Source organism: Gadus morhua, chromosome 14, assembly GCF_902167405.1.
Source record: "Gadus morhua chromosome 14, gadMor3.0, whole genome shotgun sequence".
Classification (NCBI taxonomy): domain Eukaryota; kingdom Metazoa; phylum Chordata; class Actinopteri; order Gadiformes; family Gadidae; genus Gadus; species Gadus morhua.
In genome coordinates, this window is record NC_044061.1 from 17,431,016 (window position 1) to 17,458,901 (window position 27,886).

At 43.4% G+C, this 27,886-nt stretch overlaps 1 protein-coding gene across 7 annotated transcripts in view; it reads right to left on the bottom strand.

The window, feature by feature from the left end:
• Nucleotides 1–27,886, bottom strand: part of neo1a (neogenin 1a) — a 158,601-nt gene that overhangs the window by 22,574 nt on the left and 108,141 nt on the right. For 6 of the 7 annotated variants that reach the window (XM_030376263.1, XM_030376261.1, XM_030376267.1 and 3 more), the window contains exons 6-14: nucleotides 24,449–24,603; nucleotides 23,932–24,052; nucleotides 10,383–10,617; nucleotides 9,500–9,654; nucleotides 6,984–7,132; nucleotides 5,198–5,336; nucleotides 5,034–5,083; nucleotides 1,778–1,922; nucleotides 472–582 (exon numbers count right to left, since the gene is read on the bottom strand). In XM_030376263.1, the coding sequence (XP_030232123.1) occupies nucleotides 472–582; nucleotides 1,778–1,922; nucleotides 5,034–5,083; nucleotides 5,198–5,336; nucleotides 6,984–7,132; nucleotides 9,500–9,654; nucleotides 10,383–10,617; nucleotides 23,932–24,052; nucleotides 24,449–24,603 (1,260 nt within the window). The remainder of the gene's footprint in view (nucleotides 1–471; nucleotides 583–1,777; nucleotides 1,923–5,033; nucleotides 5,084–5,197; nucleotides 5,337–6,983; nucleotides 7,133–9,499; nucleotides 9,655–10,382; nucleotides 10,618–23,931; nucleotides 24,053–24,448; nucleotides 24,604–27,886) is intronic. The other variant, XM_030376265.1, reaches the window with a different exon arrangement.

A 27,886-nucleotide genomic window follows, 5' to 3' on the forward strand; every position in this document is an offset into this window, starting at 1 on the left:
TGATCGATCGTTTTATATAATATATAAAGCATCACTACTGTATATGTAACATACCACAGTATTGCTGAATACTTGATTCCAATTGGACAATAACGGTCCAAGAATATGCATTCACTTTCAACAACGGGACGCCTCTGCTTCTTTACAGTTCCAAATCAATTTGCTACAAATCCAAATCACAATGTAACATTATACCCCAGTTCAAATCAAAGAACAGATCACGTATGTGTATGATGACTTCTTCGGGTCGGTGCTAGTTTCAAAATGTTATCTTGTATCTTCTGCAATCAGTTGCCAGTTAAAAGCAGTTGAAGGCAGTTTTGTTGCAGATCTTGATATGGACTAATGTGCAAATAGAACTATGGCCATACATGAATTAAATCAATATCGATTGGAAAAGCGGATCAGGGAGTCGGGTGAAATGAGGTTATCTAGGGGAGTTCCTGGTGCCGGCCGAGTGTGTTGCGTTACCATCGAGGTCGCTCTCAAACGTCTCTGCAGTGTTCCACTCTGTTGCCGGCCCTGTGCCGTTCAGTGTAGCTGCAGACACTCGGAAGGTGTACTCTGTACCGCGCTCCAGACCTGGACAAACACACACACCACCAGGTCAAACAAAGCATGCGTAAAAGATCACAACCCAAGGCTTAATAGCAGGTAAACAAACTGGAAGCACGGAAGAACGCCTTTTATTTGTCCAAAGGCCTTTCCCAGAATTCACTGTGTGTGAATGTGATATCCGTCTGTGTACGTGTGCACGGCGCGCATTCCATGAAACAGAGCAACCCCCCCGCCAACTGAACTATATTACAGACCATCTCAGTAGTGTTTTTCTGAAGTTAGTGAGAAAATTATTGCGCATAAAAGCTGTGTATTATATCAATGAAGTGTGCATTGGTGAAGGGCAGTTCATGGAAGGTCTGATATCTTTCTGCAACATTTGAGGGGGCAACGAAACCAACTAGCTCCATCGATTAGATAGTTCTACAGGTGCTTAAGCATTCTGACCCATTTTTTGTCCTGTCCTTCCGTGAGCTTATAGGGACCCAGACTTTTTGATCTTTCTTCTTTGCAGCAATCTTTAATTTTTCACTGTAGGAGGGGATCAGCCTTTACACTACAAGATAATCTCTCCCCCCCCTATTACAAGGGGACAGTGTCCCCAGAGGGGGACTGGCTTCTGAAGATGCCTCAGGGCTACATCACTTTCTAAATGCCTTTGAATAAACAATCCCTCCTTCACATCTCACCCCCTGCTATCCTCCCAAAATAAATAGATAAAGCAAAAAAGCTGAATTGACTTTTAAGTGCGTATTCTCTTTGATGCGGCTCACAGCACGGGTCTGACATTGAAACGATGCTGAGACAACATCCAAAATTTATCTTCATTTCTGAGGGTTTCCGTTGCTCCAAATCCATTTTATTTTGGTTACAGTCTGTTTCTTGTCACAGTGGCAAATTAATATCGTGAGGAGTTCGACAGAGTGAGAGAAAGCTCAACAAGAACACAGCCAGCAGCACACAGCCAGAGCCCCCAATCAGAAAGAGCCCCTCAGACACTCCTTGGAGCTCCCAGATTGTAAAGGCACCATGCAGTGCCGCTTAGATGTTCAAAAGATAACGCAGCCAGTCATGCTATGCTGGAACTCCGCAAGATAGGAGTGCATGCCACATAAAAACCTGAAAGGAGCAACCAGTCGGCGTACAGCTTAGACTGGGTGTGTGTCTCTATGTGGTTTACATTAGCAGCAATGTAGTTTGATTTGTGTGTTTTCTTTACCGTCGATGAGCAGGTATAGATTGGTGTCCCTCGTGATCTCCGCCGCCTCGCTTTTCCGCGTGCCCTTGCGGTAACGGATCTTGTAGCCCAAGATCTCGCCGTTCTGGGTGCCAGGCGGCGGGGGCTGCCAGCGCAACATGATGCTCTGTGTGGGAACAGATCACCAAGACTTCAAACCCAGCCAGAGGGGAAGTTGACCAGCAAACACACACCACTCACTACCATTCACCTTCACATGCATACCCGCACGCACACGGTCTGGATGTGTGTTTGTGTGTGTGCGCCTGTTACTGGGGTAATGCTGTTAAATAGAAACATTGTCTCTGCCGTTTAGAAAGCTAGTATACATCTGAGCATGGCCTATTTAGCTTCCACTAACATATTAAGAATCAATAAATAATAATACATAAAATTTATATAAGGCTTTTTCAAATGCTCAAAGATGCTTCACAATAGCAGCTAAATCATACTGATCAAAATAAAATACAAAACATGAACACACAAACAAAACAGAAAGTTTAAAGGTTAAAAGCAAGGGTGAAAATGTGTGTTTCGAGGACTGTTGAGAAGGATGAAAGAGTGTTGGCATTGAGGATGTCGTTTGGGAGGGCGTTCCAGAGGGAGGGAGCGGCTGCAGCAAAGGCTCTTATGGAAAGGCATAGAAAACATAAACACAGGGTCTTGATAGGAAGAAAGTGTGTGTGTGTGTGTGTGCTCAGGTGTGGTTTTGGCGCATGGGTGCGGTAACCCCCTCCAGCGATCCTTAAGCAGGCACGCAAGCACTTGCCTAGCTGGTGCTCTAATTCTTTGGTTTGTGTGAAGTTATTACTGTGTGTGTGTCCGGGAACGTGGGGGGTAACTCAGCATGCGGCAAGAGTTAATTAACACGCTTCTCACTGTCTCGCCAACGCACAAAGGCCTTTGTGCACGTGAAAGCATTCACGTGCACAGCATCCGCAGTGCCTAGGGAACCGAGCGACACGTAGTCTGTGGCAAATGTGTTCAATTATTTTTCCTTTTTCCTTGGGAGGGTTTTCGGTCCTAGCTCGTCATGCAGTCGAGGACCTCCCTCTGCTGCTGCCCCCCCCCCCCCCCACACACACACACACACACACACATCTATAAATACTTGTTTAATTGACGAAAATAAATCATGGTGGAACGCGAGAGGGAGGGCAGAAGAAATAAAAGTGCACCATGCCCCCTCACCCTTAGATTAGAGCCCATTTAATAGACAAGTGAGTAAATACACAACAATTAGAAGGTAAATCATCCTTCTACTGATTATCCTCCTGCTTAGTTCTGTTTGACTGAGCACATCCGTCAGCTCAATGTGTTTGAATTTATTCTTTGTGCAAAATTAATAATACGAATTATTTTCAAATGATAATAGTATGAATTGCTTAATCATCACACAAAATAAAAACAATATTAGTGATTTTTAATCGGCATAATAATAGGACAGCCTATCGTGGTTTATTCCGAACATATACACATGTGAGTCATGATAATCAGTTGGTAAAACTGATTTAAAAGTGTTGATTGCCGCCTTGATAATTAATATCGGTTTGTCCTAAAGGAAGGGAAAGGGAGCCAATACTAGTCATGGCATGACGAAAAACAAACAATTCCATTGCAATTCCATCTCAGAAGACAACATTATAAACATTAGAGCCTTTGGCCGGTGTAGATCTGCTCAGTTTTGCGCACCAAGCGCAATTTACTTTCTACACCGACGCATGTATCGTTGCTAGTTTGCACCCGCCATATAGCTGATTTCCCCCCGCAGCAAACTCGCGCCTTCACACTTGCGCCCTGGGAGGCGTGTCGGCAAAAAGCAGAGGCGTGTTCCGGCGCTAATGATACATTGTGCTATTTCACTGATTGAAAAACGAATTGCACCACTGACCTGCAAATACCTGGTCTAAGTGCACTAGCGGATAGCGCAGTTGGTGTTGCCATTCTGACGTACCATGGCAGTTCGGAACTGCAACATAAGCTTACACACCAGTAGGCTATACACAGTTCAAACATGTAAACGATTAGCCTAATTTAAATATTATGATGTGGATTGTGGAAAATGAATGAACACTGTATTAGGCTATGCCATGTTTTAAAATAATAATGATAATAATAATAAACTCGAGCAAAATAGGCTATATCCCAGCCTTTCAAAACAAAATATTGTTTAAGGGTCAATTATAATGTTGGTGAAATTATTTGGGAAAGAACAGCTGATACAGCGGTAATAAGTAGTACTTTTAAAATAATTAATCTGCAAACCCTGTACAACAAACACATATTTTCTTGGCACAGACATTGTGTATTGAGTATTTGATCATGAGAAAACATAGTTTTACCGCGAGTGAGGGTTTGAAAGAAAACTAAACAAAACACGCATCGCATAATACAGTCCATGGCAATGAATATTAACGGGGGGACACATGCATATTATGAACACAAGTCGTTGACGATAATGTATACAATACTCTAAGAAATGATGTTTGTTAATGTATTGCCGCATATCATTAAATAGACCCACAGACGCGTCCACAGGACTGCATAATCATATATGTGCCAAGTTCTCTCTGACGAAATTTACATGACTCAGTGTTTCTGAAGTTGCAGAAGAAAACGCTATTTCACACTTGTATGCCTTGCATACTAGACTCAAGAAAAAACAATAGCAGCACCTGGGAGTCGGTGCCCATGCAGCCTTGACTGACACATTAAGAATCAATAAACACCTGAATAAAATCCCTGGAGGTATGATCACGAGAGGGAAGTGTATAAATGTGTGCGTGTTTGCCTTATGAATTATGCGCTCTTTTTAAGTTTGTCGTTAAAGACACTTAAAACTAGAATATTTTGTTTACCAAAACAAAGAAAATATCACAAATCTCAGCCTCTGGCCAACCAAGGCTGGATGGAAATAAAAAGGCAAGCTGTGCTGCATCGATCCTGACCCTTTTCAAAATACTAGGAAAAATGTGGTGAAACCCCACTTTAAGTATCTATTTAGAGTTAAGCCTGAAGTACCTTTAGAGAAGATTGATCCAGAGGCCAAAGCTTTCTGCTGTGTGTGTGTGTGGAGATTTATTGTGTATTTGATGTATTTGTACCACATTGGTAATTTTAAGGTCACCCTCATATGTGGAAATCAGTTGTTTCCCAGCCAAAGCAAGTCTGATATTTGACATGAATATCTGGTCTCTTGAGATGACCAGATAACTCTCCCGTGATCCAAAGGACATACCTTTGAGTTCTGCACCTCCAGGCTTAGGTTCTGAGGTGGTGAGCTTGGCACTGCAAAAGGAAGACATTTGAGTCGTTCAATGACATTTCTTGCAGCAGGCAACACATCCAAGCATTGCCATCTTGGCTGAGGTCAAATCCTCTCAAAATCTGGACCTAACTCACCATCAGACAGGGTTCGCACGTTCACGTCCTGGGTGGAGACACCAGGCCCATGCTTGTTGTAGGCCACAACACGGAAGCTGTACTCTGTGAACTTCTTCAGGCCATTCATTGTGTACGACAGGGTGTCCGTTTCCAGGTCCTGGGAGAAACGCGGGATACACGCAGACAGACCGAAACAGACAGCCAGAGAAAGAACAAGAGACATACAGACGGACAGAGAGACAGACATTCAGAGAGAGAGTGAGAGAGACAGTAGAAGGTTCTGAGCTTTCAGGCTTTAGGTCTCATGATAAATGTGCAATAACCAATTTTATGTATGAAGATTGAACTAAAATCATGTTTCCTTTCTGTTGTAGAAATCTTTTTCTTTTTGCTTAAATGTCACCTTAAAACGGAGTGCAGCCAATTGCACAGCCAAATGTTTTATGACATTTGTGTTGTACCAATTGGGCACACGCCAAATTACAGAAAAGACTAATTTATTAATGGCCTTATTTCTCCAGACATATTCCTGAATAAGCCAAGCTATTCTGATCAACCAGACATCCACAGCAATCCAATCACACCTCACTATGTTAAGGTCAACTGAACACCCATGACAGCGAGTTCACACACACACACACACACACACGCGCACACACACACACCCCTTTTCATTTCATTTCCCCCTGTGCATTGTCCTTTTACTTCTCCTTCCACATGCTCCCTTTATCTTCTCAATTCCCTCTCTTCCATTTCCACGCTTTTCTCTCCCCTCAGACAGCAGCCTTAATAGTCCCATCTCCACTGTCTTCCTCTCAATCCCCTCCGCTGGTCACACCTTCAATATCCAACCCTTTCACTTTCTTTAGCCTGATCTCTTCATCATTCTTTTGGTTGTTTTTTATACCAAAATAAGAGTTTAGCCTTCTCCTTTCTCGTTCAGGACTCTTTCTTCTCTTTCCCCCCTCACCCTTTGTTCCTGGTACCTTATCCTTCCATCTCCTTTCCAATCTCCATTCAATCTCCCCCTTTCTTCTCTTCATGCTCCATTATTCACGTTCTCCCTCATGCCCCTTCTGCCTATTCATCCATCCATCCTCATTTCCCCCATAATCCCTCTTTACTCCTCCTTCATCGGCCTCCTCACTCTCCATCATTCATCCGTCTCTTATGTCCCCCCCCCCCCCCCCCCCTTCTCCGAACTGTTTTCACCCCCCTATATATCTATCTCTCTCCCACCATCCCTTCTTCCCTCTCTTCGTGGTTCTCTTTTGCAGCTTGTCACCTATCTCCTTTATCATAAGAACGGCCTTTTAATGGCTTGCTGCAATGGCCCTCCACCACAGATGAGATGCTTGCAGCGCAGGCTTCCAATCTGTGAAGCAATGCCTCGGTGGTGCTGCCTCGACTTTGCAGTTGGTCAGATAATGTGTGTGTGCCCTGGCAGCAGGTAATGTAATCCGTTGGAGGCACTGTGTGTAAACAGATTTCTTCCTTGGGGAGAAGCCCGGCCTGACAACCCGGGCTGTGAAATGGGATCAGTGCCAATTGATAAAATACATCTCCTTGACTTATTCACATCACAAATGATGCAGCAACTTCTGCTACCCGTTCTGAGTATGACACCATGAGAACTACAGCAGTCAGCATCTAATATTTATAGCAAATGTATGGTAACAATTATTGGATGCAATGCCGTGGCAAACATTTCTGCAAAGTTGTTGTTTACAGACACAATTTCAAAAGTCACAGACACAATTTCAAAAGTACACCAAAGTCACATAGTGTGGGTTCCTCTTCCTACCTCCTCTGTTCCCAGGGATTGGTCGGTGTAGTAGAGCTTATAAATCAGGATCTCTCCATTGCCGGTGAGAGGCGTGTCCCAGCTGAGGGACACCGAGGTGGGGGTGTTGGCGACTGCTTGTAGGCTGGGGGCGGGGCCAGGGACCTGGACTGGAGGGTCCAACAGACATACAGGAGGTTGTCATTTAAACGGCGTGCAACTATTCTATCTTCGTATACGGCTAATTCACCAAATTAAAAAGATGCAGACAACCGGTCTAAATGTGTAGAATCGACACATTTGTCTTTTGTAATCACCTGCTTCTGTCAAATAAGTCCATGGCTGTAAACCTGTTGATGTTATCTGCTACCACAGATTGAATTAGACATGATAGGAAAAGAGGGCTTTGGTTTTCCACTCTTTCCACATTAATCATTAGTGTGACTGCCTCTGGGTGTGTTTAGACGTAGGACATCCCCGCTGGCCTCACACCACCACTTCATGTTGATGTTTATTGCATTAGGATTGGCTAGCAGTGAATATTAATCAGGCTGCATGCCCGCCGTTACACCACCAGGGCAGTGGACTGAAGGACTACATTCAATGTGAAAACTCATAGCCAAGTCTATTTAATATGCTTCCTTGGCTTGAGTTGGAAGTAAAATATATATATATTTTACATCTTAACAGTGATTATTAAAATAACAAACTCATTTGAAGGATAGCATAGGTGTGAAAGTGAATAATGTTTGTGTGTATGCACAAAATACCAAATGTATTTCCTTTGTTACAGGTTTTGACTCATTTGTCAGACATGAGTGTGTGTGTGTGTGTGTGCTTGTGTGCGTGTGCACGCATGGGCTACCTGCTGTGTACATGGCTAGATCTAAGAAGCAGGTCAACGGTTTAATCTTCACACACTCACTGAATGTTTCACACAACCAAACCCCCCTGCCGCATGTGAATATGCTCATGTGTTCCTTTACCTCCTGCTTTGAGTCTCCTCCTGTGTGTGTGTGTGTGTGTGTGTGTGTGTGTGTGTGTGTGTGTGTGTGTGTGTGTGTGTGTGTGTGTGTGTGTGTGTGAGTGTGTAAGTGTGTAAGTGTGTAAGTGTTGGGGCATTTCTTTGAACTCTGACAAGGACACAGGCAGGGGAAACCGTCGGCTGGCCTAGAAAATGACAGTGACTGATCTGTGGTACAGTAGGGCCAAACCCTGTGTGTGTGTGTGTGTGAGTGTGTGCGTGTGTGTGTGTGTGTGTGTGGGTGTGTACGACCACCCTGCCTCGACGGCGCTGGGGAATACCCTGAACAGCAGCTTGAAACAAGGCTGACTAGTGGCAGCATCTTAATGATGAGGACGAGTAGTTAGAAGCACTGTACCACCCACAAACATACACAAAATGAAGATTGCTAAAACTAGGGATTCTACTGGAATAGAAAATCATGCTGATTGTAATGCGTGCACGAATGCATACACACACACAAACACACCAAATGACACAAAGTATACATGTTAGTAATAGCGCCAAAGACAAAAAGCGGGTTGGTCTGTCAAGTCATGGTGGCCTACACACTAGTTGACTGATGGGCGACAGGGGGTCACACATTACAAGATGTTTCCCTAGGAGGATTCGCTGACGACTCTGGCGGGTCTCCAAGCTCACGAAACTCGCGGGAATTGCCTCTACCAAAAATGGACGTGGCCAGAAGCTAACGATCCAAGGTGTTATCGCCCTGATTTGAAGCAAAAACAACAAGGAGGAAAAATAATAGCATATGGCTAGGGAAAGCAAGAAGCATGGCGCAAGAAAAGTCTCTTCTACATAGCGAGTTGGAGGTAAATAAATTACCTCTGTAGAAAACGTAGGTACATTACAACCTCCACCACACAGGTTATGATATTTAACCTGCCAGATAAAGCTGACTAGAAAATCTGGCGACAATCGTAGTGTGATTCAAGCATTCGATGTGGCAAAATATCCATGTGTTTCTGCAAGTGTGTGTTAACTCTAGGGATGCAAACGAGTACTCATCAAGCAAAATTAATAATGCAATTGAAATTAGCTGACAAATGCATTATATGCTATGTTGATCTGTATTGTGTGCATACGTTTGTAGCAGGATATATAATTAGTCAAAAGATGTTGCAGTTGCGCTGCCAAAGAAGGTTGTTTGTTGCCGTTTGTCCGCCAATGTTTAGTAGCTGGCCCAGCCAAGTTCAGGTGTGGGTCAAAAGCACATGGACCGCATCAATTAAGATTAGAACTTTGTTTTCCACATCTGTAAATTAGCAGTTTCTTTAGCAAAAAAAAAAATTATATTTAAGAAACACAAAACGAATACCTCCGTATTGCTGAGATTTGGAGATTTCATAATTTTGGGATATTTCTTCAATTCCTAGTTTACTCCGGTGCTGGCAAGGTCTTTCTTTGAGGGTTTATTTTTTTTCTCAGAGTCAGCCTCTATCGGCAGGCCCCATTCACCGAGAGAGCACATGAAGCAAGCATCTGTGTCGGTGGTGTTTGTGGGCCTCACCTTCGGCCTGGGTGGCCACGGGCAGTGCGGCGGAGCTCTCCCCAGCGCCGTTGCTGTTGTGGGCAACCACCCTGAAGCGGTACTTAGTGTCAGGCATCAGGTTCTGGATGGTCACCTGCATCTCACCAGGCCGGCTGGTGTTCAGCACACGCTCCCTGGGGTGATAAAGAGCACACAGAGAATTGTATTATGGTGCATTCATATATCTATATTATATATTTATATAGAATAAATAAATGGCGGGCACACACACACACAAACACACACTCACACCCTTACGCACACATGCTCCCTCCCTCCCCTTGATTAGCAACAAGGCAAACACGTAAAACAAGGACACGCACAAAAATAAATGGCATTGTGCTTAATTTATCACACACACAGGCATGTAGAAACACAACTGCAGAGGTGGTTGCAAGCCACTCTGCCTGTTGTGAGCGCTATGGACATGCGCCCCCTAGTCCCTCAAGACAGATGAGTGGCTTGTACATTATTATAGAACTGCTCCAGCTTATACATCTGTACTTTAGCGCTCAACTATTTGAGTCACCAGAACCGAAACAAAAATGAAAATGTTCACCCCTGAAAATATTTCCCCGCCAGAAACATAACCAAGGCAGGCATTTAAAATGCACACCTTAACATCGTTAACACGGTCCGGTTGTGGATTTCGGGATCCACTGACTCACATGTGGCTACCAGAAAAGTAACCACCTCATCTTTACCACTTAAAGTAAAGACGCCATCGGTCTTGAGAAACAACTCGCATGCTACTCGCGTTAGCAACCCTCCTTAACACTTTCCACATGTGTTGCTTCTGTCAGCAGGACATGTGTGAGGTGTGTGCAGCATAGAGGGTGTCCTGTTTGTAGCGCGGGCCTACCTGCTGGTGCCCTCCTGGCTGTAGAACACAGAGTAGGTGAGGTCGTCGCCGTGCGGCTCGGCTGGCGGCCGCCAGGTGAGCTTGATGAAGCGCGTGGAGACCAGCGACGCCACCACGTCCCTGGGTGCTGAGGGGGCGGGCCCCATGGGGTTGGCCACACCTCCCGCGCCTGGCGTTACATGGTCAGTAGTGTTAGGAGTCAGTGGGGGGGGAAGGGACGAGGGAAGGGCAACATCTATAGGGCGCCCGAAAGGAAGAACAAGGGGGGAGGGGGGTGGGGGGTATAGATGGAAATGACAGTGACATGAACAAAAGAAGGAGAGAACAAAAAGAAGAAAACAAAACAAAATAACAAAGAACGTAACGAAAAAGACCTTTGGTATGACAAACCACAGATATAAACAGCTCTACGGCACTACACAAATCTAAACAAACAACATGGCACAGGGCCAGACGTACACTTCTACACATGGCACTCTAAAGAAAGCATACTAAGAAGCACATCATATGCTAGATGGTTAACACACTCATGTTGTGCCTAACCATTCAGTTAGACTTCAAAATCATAATGATGGGCTACTAAAAAGGACTACAGACACATAAGTTAGCTACCAAAAGACACAGCTTAGGAAAATACTTTCGATTCTAGATGCATAAGTGAAAGCAGTCTTTCCCAAACATTACGAAATACAAAACAACAAAAAACACACATTCAAAACATATGACGGCGTTGTCACACCAAAATTGTACCGGTGGCGAAAATTGACGAAACATTATGTCATCATTCGACTCGATTGTCCGTTGCCAGGCAGGTTTCAAAAAACATTTGCGCTCATCAAGACGAAATAACATAATACAGATAACACTTGTTTTTACTTTATATTTGTATTGTATTTAATTGTTTAATTGAATTAAGCTAGTAAACTGAGGGTTTAAAGTGTATTGTAGTTTATATTATCATTGTATTTAATTGTTTAATCGAATATAGCTAGTATACTGAGTGTTTAAAGTGTATCATAGTTTATATTAGTATTGTATTTAATTATTTAATCGAATTTAGCTAGTAAACTGAGTGTTTAAAGTGTATGTATTCTAGCTAGCTTGTGTTAATTTAATTTAGATAATAGACGTCATCGTTCGACGCGATCGTCCGTTGCCAGGCAACGTTCGTTCGATCATCAGTTGCCAGGCAGGTTTGGAATTTTCGAACGCGGATTACGTAGGCGGTACAATTTTCGCCCCCGGTACAACTCATCTCCCATGACTCTGAACATTGATATTTGTTAGCCCAAGTCTTTTTAAGTCACTTTCCTCCCCATCGGCCATCTCTAGCAACAGTGACTGCCCCCTCTTTGAACAGCTCTGGTTCCGGAAGTAAATGTCCATTCATTTTCAACATTGACTTTTCAGAAAAAAGTGACTTACTCATCCCATAAACCATTCCGAAACTTTTTTGCAATGGTTACAACCCAATAGTTTAGCACGTTTCTTGCATCTTATAACCTCTGTGATTATTATATTGTTAATAGAAGTTGTGTCACATAGTGTGTGTGTGTGTGTGTGTGTGTGTGTGTGTGTGTGTGTGTGTGTGTGTGTGTGTGTGTGTGTGTGTGTGTGTGTGGTGTCAGCGACATGCTACGTTCCTTCGTTCCTGACTGCAGAAAAAAAGGGGTAAAGTTAATTTCTTTAACTCTAGGCTTCTACCGGAGCATATAGCATTGTATCACAATATAACGGCTCGCTGTAATTATACCTTGGATGGTTACGACATAATGGCTTTTAACTAAAACCTCTATGGAGAAAATGAATGGGATCTTTACATCCGGAATCACAATGTTGCGCTTGATAGACCTGCCAATGCTTTCCATTTCCTGGCAACAATGCACAAGCCAAGGAGGAACATAGCATTACAGACTGGATTTCAGCAGAACGAATGATGCTTCCATTTGTTGGCGGACCAGGGGAAGAAACTGGGTGGAGTGCAGAGGTGAGCAAGCACACTATGGAGGTGAGCACCGGATTCATTCTTAAAAGGAACAGAGTTTTCTGAATCCAAATGCAGTAGTGAAATACTGTTTCAATAATTATTCGAGATTCCAAATTCAGGCATTAGTCTTAGAGTATGCAAGGGTTGGTGTTTTCTCTTGTTGAAATTTACATAACTGTATTCAGTCGCCACAAACTCACAAAGAGCAGCCGACCTTGTTCCCCACATACATAAGTGGGCCTACTTAGAGCTACAATTCAACAGGACTATTTGTGTGTGCGCGTGTGTTTAAATGCAAAACCCAGAAATAAAAATTCACAGGTTAAGTTAAGTTTAAGAATTTCTGAGGTGTTTGCCTAGCCTGGCTATTCCCAGACGAAGCTCAGTCATAGATTGCACGTAGGTCTGGGGAAGCTGCTGTCATTTTCTCCAACACAATAGGCGTGATCATCGGGCCTAGTTCAACTGACTACGCAATTGGCTGCTTGCCGCCGGTTCCCTTTCGTCATTGGGTTAAACCAGCCAATAGCGCCCCGGGGGGGCGGGGGGGGAGAAGCCAGCTTGGCTCCTGCAAAAACGTACCTATATTCTCCAGACCCTTCTGCAGGGCGAGCTCAAATCACAGGTAGAAAGGGCGGGGCTACCCGGTCTAGTGTTTGCCCCAATTAAATATAAAGGCCTGTGCAACAAACTAATAATGATAGTTTACATTTTATAAGATATGGGTAAGAGCGTGGTATAAACTAAATGTTTATGTGGTATAAACTAAATTGATTATGCATTAGGTCTGGATTGCTTCTATGGTATACTGGTAGGTGTTTCTTGCTGACAATCTGTCTTTTACAGATTTTGATGGTTACAGTACAGAAATGCCAACTTCCCACCGCTGCTACCCAGTGCTATTCATTGCTGATTAATGGTGTCATTAGTATCTGTACAATGGTTATCGAATGACTGGTAATACGGCTTAACAAGGAAGGTTAAACCACATGTGCACAATACATCTGGCTAACCAATATATAACACAAATTCCACTAAAGTCGTTTTTACAACGCAAAATATTACCGTCTTATACACGCCTTTTTCCCAGCATGGTTCGTATGTTTACACTCAGTACGATTACATGCACAGCTTAATCAGATTAAAGCCATAGTTCGACTATGCTCCTCAATTGGACAACTTCAATTGTTATACATGGTGGTGAGAAAATCGATTTATTGGTCGAAGCATGTCATACCCCGGTACGCTAGGAGGCCCTGTACCCATTTCAACTAGTGGTAATAGAGCCACCGGCTGACCTCTTCACATCACCAGCAACAAGAAAATCGGGCAGGATTCAAGAAAGATGTTTTCAGTAGACAGCTGTCAGTTCACTTCGGGTCCATGTCATTTCTCAGACTCTTTGAGGTCGAGATTGAACCGCGACACAGAGGAGAAACGGATTGTTGCCGTATGTGGAATCCCGCCAGAGCAGCTTCTCTGGCCATGGAGCAGCTCCTACCGCCACGGTGCAGCCCCTCCGCATTACACGGCAACAATCCCTTTCTCCTCCATGTCACGGCTCAATCAGGACTGCAGAGAGACAAAGCCAAAGTACCTTTCCCCCCCAATTCCTTCTCCACCATGGCCGAGATAACCCCCCCTACGAGTCTTTACTTGTTGTGGAAGTACAAGAGAGTCGAATAACCCGACGCAGTCTTTAAGTTCATAATATCAGAAAATATCCCTTTCAGTTCGGCCGCAGCGCATTGAATGAATAAAGAAGTCGGAAGAAATAAACAATTACTTTGACAGATGTGCCTGAAGTTACTACTTTACAACCTTGTTGATGACCACCATTTAGAAAAACATGTATTTTTATTTCAGCCTTAGATGAAATCGAAGCGAAGTGTGTACTGAATGCATGTTGATGATGATACACTTCTTATCGGTGGTATTTAGAAAAACCTCCATTAGAACTACTCATGATGATGTTACTAGGTTAACAACACCTCTACCCAAGTCCTGCCCCTTGTACCACGATGCTGTGTAATAGCTTTTACGTGAAAATGTAACCCCCAATACGTGTAGGGTAAATTGGGGTCAGCAATCAAGCCGATAAATTACCTCAGTCAGTCAATTGCGGAATTAAATGTTTTTAATGTTGTTCGCAATCATTTTCCTGCCTTCCCTGCCCTTCCTCCCATCACTCTCGTTGATATAATACTTGGTGTTAACCCCAATCTCAACAGTTCCATTTCAAAACTGTACTAGTAATACTGTACACTGTAACACTCAAAAGTCAGACAACAACCTCTGATGGTTTGCGCAATGCTTGGTCTGCAGAGCTTGGTGAGGATATAGGTCCTGCCGCCTGGAAGCAGGCCCTGAGTTGGGTCCAAACACCGTCTATCTCTGCTCGCCATGGAGTTTAACAGTACAAAGTGATTCACAGAGTTCACTGGTCTAAAAGTAAGCTTGCTCGTATCTACCCTGACATTGATCCAAACTGTGACAAATGTCACCAAGGACCAGCCAATCTCAGTCACATGTTCTGGTCTTGGCCCACCCTTGCCCCTTTCTGGGCTTGAGGTTTTTGACTCCCTCTCAGCCATCACATGCCAACATTCAACCCTCACCATTACTCATCCTGTTTGGTGTCCTACCCATTGGCTCTCACTGCCGTCCTATTTTGCTGAGCTTGTTGCCTTTCTCACACTGCTAGCTAGACGTGGCATTCTGTTGTGGTGGAAAAGCCCTTGTCCCCCCAATGTCTCTGAATGGATAAAGGATGCCCTTCATTTTATCAGATTGGAGAAAATTAAATGCTCTTTATTTCTCAGAATGCAAATTCCATAAAATCGGAGCCGTTAGTGATGTGTTATTATTTTGTCTGCCTTCGTAACCAAATGAGCATGCATGCCTTGTATGCGTATGTCTCTGTATGTTAAGGCATGCATGGTCAATATCACTACCATTACTACCTACGTCAAAACCCATTATACCCATTTCATTGGTACATCTCTGTAAGGGAGGGAAGAGGATAGGAGTTGGGGTTAAACTGTCTCTTTGTTAGTACCTTGTTTCAAAGAATGATTTAATTTCAGTTCATGTAGGAGGTGTACTGTATATCTGTTATGCTCAAAAAAAAAGAAGAAAATAAATATTGTAATGCTCACTCCTGATGGCACACAATTATTCAATCCGGTTTGCCGCGACTGCTGAAGCGTTCCATTTAAAGTGCAAATGTACGGGTGAATCAAACAAACCAAGACCATTATTTGACAAGAGGAGAGAGCCTACGAGAGTAAACATTTGTGCGGCATTCCCAAGATGGAGGGCTTCGAGGGGAGCCAGGGATGGCTTGATAAGAAGAAGATCCATGAAACCTTGAAAAGTGAGAAAGGTATATTTATGTCTGAAATCTATTCGACATTGTTTATGATTAAAGTCAAACATAGCCAATATATTAAGCAGTCTCTTCTACTCTGCAAAAGTGCAATGAGCAGGGTTTTTAACAAATGAAAAAAACCTCAAATATCTGCAGCAACCTTCAGTAGAGAAGTGGGCGTTAAGGTGAGTCTGCTGTAAAGGGGGAACTAAATCATACCTATAAATACAATTTTATTTTATATTGCCGTTTTGCTGAATGGTATTTTGGGAAGAAAAAGCAAAAGCAGTCTATGAAGAGGGAATGCCTCATACCCTGCAACATGAATACATTAGTAATTACTATATTTCTATGTCGAGTATTGTCAAGCATTTATTTATTTTTGTTTATTTAGGTCTCAGCACTCTTACTTGTGTTTCTTTTATGCTTTTGTTTTTATACTGCACTGTGGAAGGAGCCTGAGACTCATTGCCATTGTAATTATTGTGTTTATGACAATAAACCATCTTGAATCTTTCTATATGGTCCGGAGCTGCACCGAGCATTATAAGAATTGTGTTAAAACCACAAGTTGAACATTGTATCAAATGCGACTCCGGGATAAGAATAAAGGTGTACATCCTCCAGCAACGTATGACTACTGTGACGAAAGGAGTGTTTGTGTTTGAGTGTGCAGCAGGTTTGTTTAGTGTCTGCGTCGCTATGGGACCTGTGCAGAGGAGATTAACTCATAGGAGTTCTGGGAGACCACAGGGCTGTGGAAGCACAAAGAAGTCTGCTGGGAGAGGGGGGTTTCTCTGAGGGATCTGGGAGATGATTGCGTCTCATTGGGGTGCGTTTACTAGCATGCAACACCAAGATTAGGGATGGGAATAGCCATTTCATGGTAAATTATGCGTTTATGGTAATTGATTCGTTTATATGCCCTCGAGTAAAACGATGAAGGGAAAATCCCTGTAAACGCAGTGGACTAGGATTGGTAGTTGAAAGAGGAAATGACCTGAAAACCCACAGCTTTGAAAGGGTTGGTTTTGTTTGTTGAGCAAAGATTTCCATGTCTTTTGTTGTGTTTGTGTGGGTTATTATGGGTGCAGAACCCTCATAGATTCTCTCAAAACCTGGGGGCAATAAAACAAACTGCGCTATTTGTTTGGCAGATTCAAGAATTGGTTTTATCGAATGGGTGAAATGAGATTTAACCCCATTCCACTTATGTAAATGACAAAGCAATTTACATGTACATGATCCTTTAAATAATCACAGAATTGCCTTAAACCAATTATTATGGGTTTATGCGTATGAACATGTTAACATGCTCATGTTTAATGGATCCATGGAGACCCAGAGCGGAAAACTCTGTGTGCTGGAGAAAGATTGACAGGATGTGGCTCAGAGCGACTGAATCAGACGCCGATGGATAAATAAAGGCTGTCTATTTGCAGACAGCGGCTGCAATTGAATAGAGAAAGTTGCTATCAATTATTAATCATCCCTGATGTGTACACACTGCATTCGAGCAATCAAACATGTAGGCCCTTCATTTGGGTGCAATGGTTTCATTCCCCTGAACGCTGTAGTTAATACCTAAATACACACATGTGCCAAGCACAAGGGAACACACACGCACTCACAGAGATATGCAAATAAAAATGTCTGGCAGTATGTATAATGTTTACCCCCTTCCTTTCTCCTCCAATAGCACCCCTCAACGGATTCCTCATCAAATGCATCAAGGGTTTCATGCATGTCCGCTGGCTGTTCAGGCAGATCAAACCAGCCCGTCAGAACTTGCATCTGCACTCTTTCCCTAGTAATAAACAGCCCCTAAAGCTCCTACGTATCCTATTACTTTGGAGGTATATTGAAATACAATGCCGCCTTTTCCAAGGGACATGAGCGAGCCAGAAATAAAATTGATTCCAGCGTGCCGGTGTGTCTTTGTGTGTGCTTGTGGATGTGTGGTGTGTGTGCGTGTTCCATTTCCAAGTACCCAGGCACACAGAGGGGTTCTAGCCAACCGGAAAAGGGCTGAAAAGGTCAAATGGAATGTTTGAAATCTGCCAGCTCCCCCCTCCTCTCCCACACTGTGAGCCACCGACCACCAGCTAATCAGAGGGTCGGCCTCTCAGTCAGCCAGCCAAGCATGCTGCCTGCCAGGTCTCCCCCGGACAACACCCTGGGAGAAGCAGATAGGATTGCAGTGTAGTGGGGGGTAACACTGTACACCAAGTTTATGATGGGTGTTACCCATTTCACCCAAGGTCAGCCACAAACAAAGGAGGGAAGGTTGTGGGTAGGATGGAAGGGTGTGTAGGGGGGATGCACCAAATTGCCTTTCCTTTCATTAGTGTGTCTGGACTTGCTGATATTGTCCCCGTTGGGAGCACATACACACAACACCTGCATACAAAAAAATTGATTCCTGCATGAGTGTTTGGGTTTTGTGTCACAGGGTTACACAGAGCTAAAACTGGATCTGATAACGAGAACGACCTACGGACAGTAGGGTTCTGACACTGCAGTTAGATGCCCTATTTTTACTCGTTTACCCTTTCCACAAAACAGGATGGGCCATACGCTGGTTTCCTTTATGGATGCCAGGTAGAGCAGGTAAATGGCAGCGTAAGAAAAGAGTTACTACAACACAGAGAGAACCTCAAAATCCCTCTCGGAAAAACAGACACACACAGTTCCCAAGAGATTTCGACAACAAGCAAATCATCCGTGCTTTTCATAAACAACAATTTGTTGTGGACTGATTTCAGCTCTCCACAATCAGTTTGGGCTCTGATCAGCTGCCTAGAGTGTGATGCAGATACGCTCCCTAATCAACGTGGTGTGTGCGAAGACGGCTGGGGGAAACTCATATTTCCAAGAGTGCGTGTGCCCATGGTCGTGTGCACAGTAAGCCAGCACCGGCAGAGTTATTGCATTTGAATGAATTAGGCATACAAATACAGGCAGCATTAAAAATATAGATATGTTTAATTTCACTGTAACCTTTCTGCAAACCTGTGCATGTGCCCGTTGCCGTTTTTGTCCCTGCAGACCTGTGTTCACTTTCCCGTGTGTACCACCACAAACTGGCTGGTGTTGACCTGTTTCTGACCTAGCGGGCTTACCATGGAGCAGGCAGGAGTCACTGGGGGAGCTGGGGCTGTCACTGACAGTGCTGTGCAAAGTGGCTGCAGCTTTTAGCTGCAGAGTTCCCACCTCTTCATGTGAACAAGGGAAAATGATGGTACTCTACTCTGACAGAGTCACACACTTGCCGCGCTGATGCCAACAACTGTGTTGAAGGATTAATGGATTTGTTTTTTTTCACATAGATTTGTTTTGGTCTAGCCATCCAGAAATAGATGGCTGGCATGCAATCTTATTATTCCATCGAAAATGTACTTGCATTTTAAATCAACACATCCATTTCATAGTGAACTTCTGTAATGATGCCTGCCAAGGAAGTGCACTATTACATCCAAACAAAATACAAGAATAAGAGAGATGGGACAAAAGATAAGCCGCGTGACCCCAGAGAGACGGGTTGTCCTTATAGAGTAGTATACAGAGTGCGTCAGAAATAGATTCAAACAGCACATTTACCTGCACCGCTTAATCCGATTACAGCCTACCCCGGTGGCCGAAGCATACCCCGGTGTGATAAAATAAATCACTGCTTTATAAATAAATCAAAGTTCCTAGTCTTCCTCCTATCCATGAACTGTAAAATGTGCAAGTCTTTTAACTGGTAGAGCATGAAGCAAGTCTCCTAGTCAGACCAAAAGTGTATCTTGCTCCTTGACCACTCCATTGTTGTTTTTTGCCGTTTTTTCGATGGCGACAACACCACAGCTATCGTCTCCTTCTACTTCCGGCTCACGGCCCCTGGAAAAATCTCAAGCATTCGCAGAACGCAAAAGTCTGATTCCAATCTCATTGAACGTGTACATGCATGATTAATGTGAATCAATCTAATAATCGAGGGGTCTTAATCCGACACCGGGAAACCCGGTCAGATTTCAGGCAGACTACGATGTATACATGCATCTTAAAAATCCAATTATAGTCGAACAATAATTAGGTTTTCTCGAGTGTCAGTCATTCTTGTAATTGTGTATTTTTAGACCAAACGGAATAGGAAATTTGCGAAGTAATAGTATGGCCAGGAATTCAATGCTTGAGGAAGAAGCTTAAATGCTAGAAAATCTCTGAGCCACCTGTTTTTTTTTACTCTTTTTGTATGATGCAAGCAGCTTTTTTATTTTTTTAAGGCTCCGTCTTTCAATTCAGAAATCAACAGCAGATCGGGGGTTTGTACGGGCTACTGAAAGCACCTGCAGTGAAGGGCCTGGCTTTAGCACAAAGAGCCCAAATTTTCAAAACATTATTTGTGCGAGTTGGTGCGGAGGTGGAGGAGAGGGTAGGGTCAGGTGAGAGGCCACTGGGGGGTTGGGGCTGGCACAGCGAAAGAGGATGGAAACAGGCATTCATGTACACATGATGGGGCATCTCTTCAACTGGAAAGAAAAGACGCTCAGGGAGCAAATGGCATGCTGAATGGCTCCGCTACAGGCTTGGCTGACGCCATTCCATCAGACTGCAAACCTGTCAATGTGGCACCCGTGTTCACATCGGAGGCTCAGCTCTTCAGAGCCTCGAGTGTCCTTGCTGGATGAGCCCTCCGAGTTCCACACACCTTCCCCAACAGCACATCCGGAGAACTGAGATAGATGTCTGTTGTTTGCTCGGTCCTATATAGATGTACAAAATCCTGCACTTCCCTGACCGTTTATTTTTGGTTGTGGAATCCTAACCTGCAAATTATTTAATACATTAATGATAATATATCTGGTAATGATTACTGCCACAAAAGAAATCCCATCACATAAATGGTTGTCTCTTCTTTAGCTTGGGAAATGATTCAGAAAGCACCAAGTATCACTGGTGCTTTCTGAATAATCGTGGAAATTATATTTTAAATCAATGTTCTCCATCAAAATAGAAGCTGGAGAAACTGTCATTGAACTACAGAAGACATTTTCACCTGTTCCTCCTCTCTTAAGATAACCAATATCAAAAAATCTTCTGATTTCACAAAGACTTTCTGTGCTCACAATGCCGCTTTACTAAAATTTGATTCTGATCTTCCAAATTTCTCTTCACTGCACAGAATATCCAAAGATAGCAATCATAAACGAGGGCTTTGAATGGCTGTATACAACTTCAAAGTAGAGAAACGGGCCCTATTTCCTCTCCAAGCCATAATTGGCCCCTGCAATCATCTACAAGTGCCACAGATAATTAGACAAGGAGGTCATACAGTAAAATGGTTTCCACACTTCCTTTAGATGATTACAGGTGACTGCTATTCTTTAAATAGCTCATACACCACAGTTAGCAAACCTCCCAGAAGTATTGCCTCAACGATAACTGCCAAACAATAACAATACATTTTCTGCAGTTTGAACTGCAGTAAATGAAATATAAAACTCTTACAGCTCAATATCAAAAGCAAATAGACAAATATAACATGCGAACAGGACATGTGTCGCCCTCTGGTGTTTGTGGCAGATTTTTTTTAGATTTGTAATTACTACGACAGATTGATGGATCTCTTCATGGACCAATGATTTGATAAACTTGCAAAAGGCCAACCAACACTGCTTTCAAATTCAGCTAGAAACACATAAAAAATAAAGAAAAGTGGTTTAATGGCTGATAACCCATGGAAGATTTTTTTGCAAAGTCAGCTCATAAAAAGATCATCATGACCATAAATGACACATTAGACAAGCAGACCCTATCAGAAAAAGGCAGCATGATACAAAAGAGACACAATGTATCAGTGCCTGGCTAAGAACCAAATGTGGCAGGGGTTGAGAAGAGTACCTGACAATGGGAACACGCTGGGATGAAACACAATGTGCTGGGCTAGACAATGACTAAAGACCCGAAAGGAAAGGGGACCCTTTGTGTAGCCGGCAAGATAGAGCTACACACGCCGTCCATTAATTGGTCGACAAAATTGTCACTTCCATGTGACAGGGTGATAATAACAAACAAACACAGTACCCGCAAGGTATTTCTGGACAACGGCGAAAGCTTTGTTTATTGAGGAAAAACGTCCTTCTTGGACTCTTGAATCTACATTGTTGGACTTTGTTCATTGTGTCGGATTCTTCTTTGTCCTTGGATTTATAAGCAGGCTGCACTGTGTCGGGCTGCTATGAGGTAGGGCTTTGACTCTGAACTTCATTATTCGAATATAATTTGAATATCAAAAAATAAACAAAAATTCGAACGAATATTAGGCAGCCCTTAATATTCGAACCTGTTATGGGCAGGCCAAGAGGGAGAGACGTCGGAGAACCCGACGCAGTCTATTCATAATATTATAATGACCACGGAAGAGGCAGTGAATGAAGTATTGATTAGACAGCAATTTATTAGAAACCTTATCAACCGTTTGAACACGCAAGACCGAAAACCATAGCAACGCGGTAAACAAACCTCGCAAAGCCCAATCCAGGTCTTACTGAAGGCATTTAATGGTCAAAATATTAAGAACAAATATTCAAATATATTCAAATATTAATAAACAAACAAACTTCGAATATGATTTTTGGGCAAAAGTCAAAGCACCACTATGAGGTCACGATGCTTACGTAGCAGCCGCGGCAATCGCCATCCGGCTTAAAACCCGCCTTACCATAAGGTTACTGTCGGCGGTGGAAACGCGAGCTGTAACTGAGCTTGGCAAAACCGCACCTTCACTACTGAGCTGAGGCGTGCTGGCCCATGATGCTGGGGGTCATCATTATTTTTGACTTAGTGGCCATCAATGGAGATGTATACAGCTTGGAGAGGAGTGTGTGTGTATATGTATATGTATATGTGTGTGTATGCGTGTGTGTGACGGGAGTGTGTTTGTGTTGTGACAGTCTACCAGACACGCAGAATATGAATGCACTGGTCCTGATTTGTCTTTATCATAGAAAAAAATTGGATTCCTCTTCGTCCATTTATTGTACCCAAATTCGTGATCTTTCAATATTGTTTTAAAGGGGTAACTGGTTAAAAGCTAAAAAGTAAAGTATAACAAGCCAACCATCGATATTCAAAGCTTTTTCAGTGAACGCTGCTTTTGCCTCCATTGTGGCAGGGCCTGCCGGCTGCTGCTTTTTCAATACCGCCTGCCTTTATGTTGCCTTGGTTGTGCTGCACTTTTCACTGGGGCACTCTGGAAGCCTGTCCTCCATCTCCCCGCATACCATTAGCTGACTTTCCTAGAAGGATGAATGTGAAGCTGCTAGGTAAATCTCATCCTGCTAGTATATAGCTTTGTAACCCTCTGCTAGCGAGCGCGAGCATTGTTGCAACAGAGACAAGTGAGTGAAGAAGGTTCAAGCTGTAGTTATTTTGGATGTGAAATAGTGCAGTGCCAGACATTGAATCGGCCATATCCATTAAAAATGTAGTTCCTGCCAGGAGTATCACGGAATCTTACGAATCAAAGTCCCGTTTCCCCTAAAGTTCAGATAAAGGCTGATACATGCTTCTATGAAGATGTGCACAGACGTCAATGTAGCTCCATAGCGGAGGAGACTAAGCATAGGTCGATGTACCCTTTAGAAATGTAGCTCACAATATCCTGGTCTTATCTACGGTCTGGGTGTGCCAAAGTAATGAGTGGAATTGGGAAATATTCGCAAGTGACTCAGAACTGGATAGACACACATCGAGGGCAAATTAAATGAAGCGGCTTGCAGAGCGCTTTGCCGAGTCTAATCATCCAGTATATTTGTTACCTCTCGTACAAGAGTACAGAAATTACAAGGTCACTCTGACTTCATTAGGGATCTGGACCCTGGTCAGCGATTGTGCCTTTAACCCCTGCATAAGCATGTAAAAAGAAGCTGAATGTGCACTAAATACACATCCATGGATCTGGTCACAGAAGCAAGTTTCAGACAGTAGTCCCTCCATCGCACATCGTCATTTAGCACACAAAGACTCTGAACACTAGACCAAGTTGTCCGCCCCCACCCCAAACCCATCCCCTCGCTCGATGGAAACAACTTGTCTATGGATCACGTAGAGATGAGTGTGTTAGGCAAGTGACCTCATCACCGAGATGAGTTCACTGCATGACTCCCCCTCCCCCCCTCCCATCCCCCTGGACCTGGGTCTCCTACCGTGCTCCAGGATGATGAGCTGGGCGCTGGCCTGGATATTCCCTGCGTCGTTTTCGGCCAGGCATTGGTAGAAGCCCTCGTCAGACTTGACCAGACCAAGAACCTGCAGGTTGTGTTCCCTCTGAGAACATCAACAACAACAGGTGAGCAGTGGCGAACTTACCATCTGAGGTTTCATGCGTATATGTGTTTATTAATTCAATGCTGCCGTGTTCTTAAGGCAATTCATGTTGCATTAAGAACACTGTTTCCAATGCATTTCCTCTCTTGGAGACAATGAAATCTAATCATCTCAGCATCCAGAGCCACCAGGTTAAGAATACAGAATGCATGGCATGGTTAGGGAGAATGTAAACAAAGAGGAAACAATATCAATACTTATCAAACAACAATGTGGCAATTTCATATACTACCTGCATATCAATAATTGAATATCCTATGATGTACATGTGTCTGTATACAATATTTTTGGCAACATATATTAGACATTTAAAGGATCGGTAAGATAGAATCTTACAACTATCTTGAAGTAATCACTGGGGATGACTGCGTCTCCATTCTTCACCCATTTGATGGTGGGCGCGGGCGACCCTGTGACCTCACACTGGAAGATGATGTCCATGGACTCGTGGGCATAAATGTTGGCAGGCCGTTTCACAAATTGGGGAGGAGCTGGCGAAGGAGATGGAAGAGAAAGATTGGTTAAAGGTTTTGGATTTATCAAAGATGTGATCTTGACTTACACAGCTTTGTGGTGTTGGACAAAGAAAATTCTCTGCAGGTCTTTCAGGGTCTCATCTGCTAAGCGCGTTTATTCTGTCAAATATATAAATAAAGCCAATTTATACCTTGCCACCTTCAATTTTTTTTTGCAATATGTGTGAGGTCGTGTTGCTCTGCAGAGGGCTGGATGGATAGGTTGGAGTTGGGTGAGGGGGAGAAATAGCCATCTTGGAGGTAGACAGATTGCAGCTAAATCCGCCTTTAGCATCAAAAGGCTTTGAAGACGTGTCCTTTGTATCTCATCATGACTCTAGGAGGGCCCTGGTGCTGGAAGCAGGCAGCAGCCATGTGATCTCCTGCGAGACAGAGCTCCACCCTAGACATTTTTTGCAGGGAGAACACAGACCGGAGCATGGCTGGATCAGGATGGAGGGAGATAAGAGATTCTGTCTCTGCGTGTGTCTGTGTGTGTCTGCGTGTGTGTGTGTGTGTGTCTGCATGTGTCTGTGTATCTGTGTGTCTGTGTGAACCTCCTTTCACCACAACCCCTCGGTCTTTGTGTGTGTCTCTGATAAGCAGCGACCTCACCGAAAGTGGTTTAAACGACCGTATTGTTAGCATGTCTCTGCATGTCGGCCTGCACTATGGGCCTCTGGGGCTCCGGCACGTGATTAGCAGCCGGTTTACAAGTGCTTGCTTCGTTATTAATAGCCGTCGATGGACAAGGTCCATTTCCATCTTCCTTTTGCAGTTTGGGAGGTTGTGAGTTCAAGTCCCCTCAGTATTATATACAATAGGCCAGATATAATTCACCCTGTATGAATTTCACACTAATAGGATTATCCGTATTCTCCATAGAGAAACACTACACACTTTGCCGTGTGCGGCAAAAGCTTGTAATCTTGCCTTCCACATCTTTATACATTTTTCCTAATTTAATTAAAAGGTTAGTTTTCTTTGTTTCAGAACTTTTTCAATTGCATGGACTCTGATATTAAACAAACACAATGAGCAAATTACAAAAAACGTAACTCAGACATTTCTTTACTTGCTAATGAATTCCGAGTCATTTCTATTGTCCATTCTGGAGTAAGGTATTGATTATGGCGATGTACGTGTGTGTTTTTTGTTTTTTTTCTGGGAGAGGCAAGATGTCAAGCAAGCCATTACCTTGCTGTGCACAAGGCAAGAGTAATCCCAGGTGTGTAGGTTGTGTAATAGAGAGATTCTGCATTTGCATTTACTTAAAAGCCTGCGTTTACTTTGAACAGGTTCAACAAGCAGTTTGCCATAGGATGGATTTTGATGCTGATTATATTTGCTGGGCCGGCAAGGGGGCTCTGGAATCCTGTGTGGCAAAACAACAATATTCTGTACCATGTCTCTATGCATGGCTGGCATGATGTATGAGTTAGAGAAACCTACTACATGACAATTGGTTGTGTCCTACCCACATCCAAAGTAAACAGGGATTAACTCCAGTTATTCCCAATACATCCATTCATTTAGAGCCTCTATCCTTCATTTATCAGCCTTTATCCTTCACCCAGCCATTCATTTAGAGCCTCTATCATTGGCTGTGTTGTGTTATGCTGATGATTTTATTTTGCCAAAAGACAGGTCTGTGTCTTTATCTACATTGGATTCTATATTATATTTTGGATTTATATATGTGTGGTTGAGTGTCTGTGTGCATGTGTGTCTGTGGCAAGGCATCAGTCACCTGGATCCTGCAGCATCTCCAGTTCATATTTTTTGTTCAGTGTCTCTCGCCCCATGTCATCCTACCAGCACTCTTTCTGACTTAATCTGCCTGTCTTCCTCTATTCTGTGGATTATCTCCGTCTCTCTGCCAACCCCACTACAGGCAGGCATGCACCATTTCCCCTGAATGGAGCCCAGGCATTTGGAACCTATTGGATTGAGCAATGAGCACCACTGCAGAATACACCAATAAGCTTAGATGGTCGGTCGGATGTCTGGATTCAAGTGTGTGTCTGGATTCAAGTGTGTGTGTGTGTGTGCGTGCGCGCGTGTGTGATAGTCCTTATTAAGCAACATAATATCTGATCTTCCACCATTTCTCTGGCCAGCTGACTACAAGTGGCCTGTTTGGTGGCTAATGGCAGACCCAAGCACCCACGTTAGTGTTTATTTTGTATTGATCCTAAAATGATTCTACGTCCACAACAACACAGCTAAAGACAGGGTGCATAATTAAATAATGAAATTATGGTTTAATTATACCAATGACCGGCATTATTACTTTGATTATGTAGGCATTTTGGATACTTCAGGTTTAATTTTATGAACACAGTTGGGGTCAAAAATGTGTCTCATATGAGAAAGGCAACAGGAACAACCGGACCACATGAAAAGGTTAACGGTTGATCAAATCTAGTTACCGTCTAACAAACGTGTTGGAATCAATACAATCCAAGGTGCTACATAGGAAGATAGACTGGCTCTGAAAACGAGAGAGAGATTAAATGAGAGCTGGAACAGTGGTGTTCTTTGTTTCAGGGCTTGTATATTCTTTCTCCAGTGCGTACCTTATTAAAAGGAGCAGTCTTTCTGTTTACTTGTGACTCCGGTCCAGTGGACTGTTAAAACAGAAGCCATTGCCAGGCCTGGCGTGTCTTTACTGGTGGCTTGTTAAATAAAGCACCACAGAATTCAGAAAATGCTTCTCAGGAGAGTGTCTCCTCTCCCAGTGTCTAGTATGTAGCCGGAGATGAGTTGGAACAAGATTCTTACAGGAAAAACTAAATTACTACCTGTAGAGCCACTCGTGATTCAAAGCCTTTGTAAGCCCAATAGGGTCCAAGAAGTAGAAATAATCACCATGGAAACATTTCCTGGTTTGAGACATAGACATAGTGTGCAGCCAGAGTTTGCCCTGAGGGCTAGAGGAGCACGACTAATTACCAGTTTTGCTCATCGAAAGGCAATGGCCCTCCTCTTAATCCTTAACAAAACATATGGCTTCAGCATGAAATGCACCTCACGTCGCTCGACGCACAGCTTCCACAAACAACAGATGAAGGCTCTGTAAAAAAGAAACCAATTAACATTTATCTTCAAGTCTCTCTGGCCGTTAACAAATTATAACAATGGAAGAGTTATTTTCCACTGTCAGTCCTGATCTAATCTCATAAAGTCATCTTTTCTTGGTTTTAATATGGCCTTTTGGAAACAAGAGACTTTCAGAATGCCACAGATGTAGAGCTAT